The following is a 3,476-nucleotide window of genomic DNA, read 5'->3' as shown; positions in this document are numbered from 1 at the left end:
TGCCCCTCACCGCGGGCTGCCCCTCCCGTCCCGCCCCGGCCCCACCGCCCCGAGCCGAGCCAAGCCGAGCTGAGCCGAGCCAAGCCGAGGATGCTCCTGCCACGGCGGCGCCCGGCTTCTGGCTCAGATTTCAAGATGGCGGCCAAGCCCAGCCTCCCACGCATGCGCAGGGCCCGCAACGCCGGCCGGGATATGTAGTTGCCACGCCCGCTCACGCATGCGCAGTGACGGCTTGCGCCACGCCCGGGCACACGGGCAGTGCCGGGGGTCGCGACAGAGGCGACGGTGATCGATGGGGACGCGACAGCGCAGGGACCCAGTCTCAGAGTGCCAGAGACACACACACACACACAAGCACACAGACTACCGCTTGGCTCCAATGCAAGTGCCTGTCCCAGTGCCAGGTCCCCACCCCAGTGCCTGTGCCACGTCCCCATCCCAATGCCAGCACCTGTCCCAGTGCCAGATCTTTGTCCCAGTGCCCGTCCCAGCGCCAGGAGCCCCCGCAGTGCTGTGCCCCAGTGCCCAGCCGCAGCAGGCAGTGTGGGTGGGCACGTCCCCGCAGCACAATGCCACCAGCACCTGCACAGCAGCCCGTGCCACCTGGCGGGCAAACAGCAGGGTCCCTGCAGGAGCTCTCGCACTGACAGCCCGCGGCTGCTGGGGACAGCGCCGTGCCACCACACCCAGCGTGGCCAGAGCTGTGCAGCTGCCAGGAACATGCCGCTCTGATCTCTCACAGCCCCGAAATCCTGCCTGGCACCACGCCAGGCTGCCAGGGGTATTTTAAGACTTGGGATTTAAATGGCAGACAGGAGCAAGCAGCACCAACAGCCTCAGAAGGACTGCACAGGCTGGTGGCCTGTCCCCTCCCAGCTCACACCGTGTCCTCCGAGCCCCCCTGCTCCTCCCAGCTCCTGGCAATCAGCCCTGCCACGCTGAACACGGCACAGCCCTGGCCACAGCCCCAGAAGGGGACAGGGATGACAACAACCGGCCAAGCCCGGGACGGACGAGCTCCTCCCCACCCTTGCCCACTTACTTGCCCCTCCATGACCGGAGACCCCTCCAGGCACTGCTGCAGGTCACGCTTCTCTGCTGACAGCATTTCCACGAGCTGGTTGCTGGCAGCCAGCTCTTGGGTCAGCTCTTCGATCCTCCTGAAAGCGACAAAAGGGCATGCGATGCTCAGGGACTGCGATGGCCATGGAATGACACTGGGGACAGCTGACAAAGGTCAGTCTCTGGGGCAAAGCAGAGCAGCCTCGGGACTGCTCCCCCCTTCCCACAGACCAGTTCTCCCCGATCAGGGGACCTCTGCATCCCACCAGGTATGCACAGCCCCTCAGTCACACACACCACGAGCCCCTCAGTAGTCCCCAAGAACTGGCACAGCACACAGGCTGGCAGCATAGAGGAGACATGTCTGAGACACCTACCTCTGGGCCATGGAGCCACAGCCATTGTCGCTCCTGTCCTCCTGCTTTGTCCTCGCCGCTTCCTTCAGCTTCCCTGTCAGCTCCCGGCATCTCTCCGCCTCAGCTCTGGCCAGCGCCGTGGCCTGCTCGGCCTCACTCCGTGCCAGCCTGGCCTCCTGCATGGCAGCAGGGTGAGCCCCCAGGCAGCAGACCCTGGCTCCTGCCTGGCCCCCACCATCCCTCGAGACTCACCTCCTGCAGGAGCTGGATCTTGTTCTCCAGGAGCTCGTAGACGTGCTCCGACTCCCGCTGCCGCTCCTCGTACTGCTGCCGGAGCGCGGCCTGGCTGAGGCTCGTCTGGCTCTCTGCAGCCACCCTGCCGGGCACAGCACGGTGTGCCACAGGCTGCTACGGCATGGCCTGGCACACGGTGTGCCACAGCCTGCCATGGCATCTCCTGGCACAGCTCAGTGTGCCACAGCCTGCTGTGGCATGTCCTGGCACAGCACAGTGTGCCACAGCCTGCTATGGCATGGCATGGCACAGCACGGTGTGCCACAGGCTGCTACGGCATCTCCTGGCATAGCACGGTGTGCCACAGGCTGCTATGGCATGGCATTGCACAGCACAGTGTGCCACAGGCTGCTATGGCATGGCATGGCATGGCACAGTGTGCCACAGCCTGCTATGGCATGTCCTGGCACAGCACGGTGTGCCACAGCCTGCTATGGCATGGCATCTCCCATGGCATGGCCTGGCACAGCACAGTGTGGCTTGGCAGTGCGCAGCATGGCACAGCATGGCATAGCACACCCTTTGTGACAGGCTCCACCCCAAACCAGCTGGGCTGGGTGATCTGTACCACTCCAGGTGCCCTCAAGCCTGGCTCCCCCCATGTCCTGCCCTGGGGACACCGCTCCTCTGGCAGCACTAAGCCATGTTTAGGTTCTGACCCAGCACACACTCCCAAAACCTGGGCCTCACCAGCTGCTGTGCCACTAGCCCCCCTGCCATCGGTGCCCCATGGTGAGACACCCATGCCATGGCCCCTGGGCACGGCGCTGCCCTCCCCCCACAAACAGGTGCTGTCCTTTATTTTTGGCTGGCGCCAGGGCTGTAAGAGGAGCCCTGTGGGTGCCCAGCCCCACTGCAAACCCCTCCAGCCCCATTGCAGGTCCCTCTACTGCCTGCTACAGGCAGGGTGCAGGCAGACATCCCCCGTGCCCATGCACACAAAGCCACCACAGCCAGGGCATGGGCACCACGTCTGCTCCGGGGTGAGGGGCTTGGCCAGCACACTCACCATGTGTTATCCAGGGCTTGTTGCTTCTCCTGCAGCTCCCGCTTCAGGCTCTCCACCTCCACCTTCAGCTCAATGTTCTATGGAGCAGGAAGGAGGTGGGTAGGATGCCCTCACATTTGCCTGGACAGCCCAGCCCCACTGCCCACGGGAATGAAGAAGTGGCATGGGGGACCCCCCTGCCATGGCAGGGCTTTGGGTGCTCCTGTCACTGAGTGGCACAGGTGGCATTTTAGCCTGTCGGCTCCGGGACGGGGTGTACCCACTCCATCTGTGTGCCCCCAAACTTGCACTGTCACCCACCCCGGGCTTGGGACGCCCTCCCCAGCCCTCTCCCCGCTCCTGTCAAAGGAAACGAAGAGCAAACTCCCAACAGCAGCTCCCCCAGCCCCAGTGCCCGAAGCCCTCCCTGGCATCCCCCCGACTACACTCTCCCCACCCCATTCCCTCACAGAAAAGGGAGAAAACCCGCTCACCCCGTCCCCTACTGGCACTCACCCGCCGGTAGACATCGTCCCGGCTGTCCTCGCCCTTCTGCTGGACGCGCTCCTCCAGAAAGTAGATGCGGAGCTTGAGGCTGAAATTCTCCTTTTTGAGGTCATTGAGGTGCTGCGACAGCGTGCGGTACCCGTTAGCCATGGCCGGCGCTCCATGAGGCGGGCATCCCGGCACCCCTCACATGGCGCCGCCGGGACACAGCCTAGGCTCCCTGCCCGCCCGCAGCTCCCGTCGCTGGCCCCGCTGCTCCCCCTTTCCTC

At 64.8% G+C, this 3,476-nt stretch overlaps 1 protein-coding gene across 1 annotated transcript in view; it reads right to left on the bottom strand.

The window, feature by feature from the left end:
• LOC102044586 (myomegalin) overlaps nucleotides 1-3,463 on the bottom strand; it is a 29,053-nt gene extending 25,590 nt beyond the window's left edge. Inside the window, exons 1-5 of the mRNA XM_031061653.1 lie at nucleotides 3,217-3,463; nucleotides 2,722-2,798; nucleotides 1,671-1,794; nucleotides 1,440-1,594; nucleotides 1,043-1,160 (exon numbers count right to left, since the gene is read on the bottom strand). Coding sequence (XP_030917513.1) covers nucleotides 1,043-1,160; nucleotides 1,440-1,594; nucleotides 1,671-1,794; nucleotides 2,722-2,798; nucleotides 3,217-3,357 — 615 coding nt within the window. The 5' untranslated portion in view covers nucleotides 3,358-3,463. The remainder of the gene's footprint in view (nucleotides 1-1,042; nucleotides 1,161-1,439; nucleotides 1,595-1,670; nucleotides 1,795-2,721; nucleotides 2,799-3,216) is intronic.
• Between the last annotated feature and the right edge of the window lie 13 nt (nucleotides 3,464-3,476).

This window comes from Geospiza fortis, unplaced genomic scaffold, assembly GCF_000277835.1.
Source record: "Geospiza fortis unplaced genomic scaffold, GeoFor_1.0 scaffold5, whole genome shotgun sequence".
Classification (NCBI taxonomy): domain Eukaryota; kingdom Metazoa; phylum Chordata; class Aves; order Passeriformes; family Thraupidae; genus Geospiza; species Geospiza fortis.
This window is presented reverse-complemented; position numbering and strand designations above follow the sequence as displayed.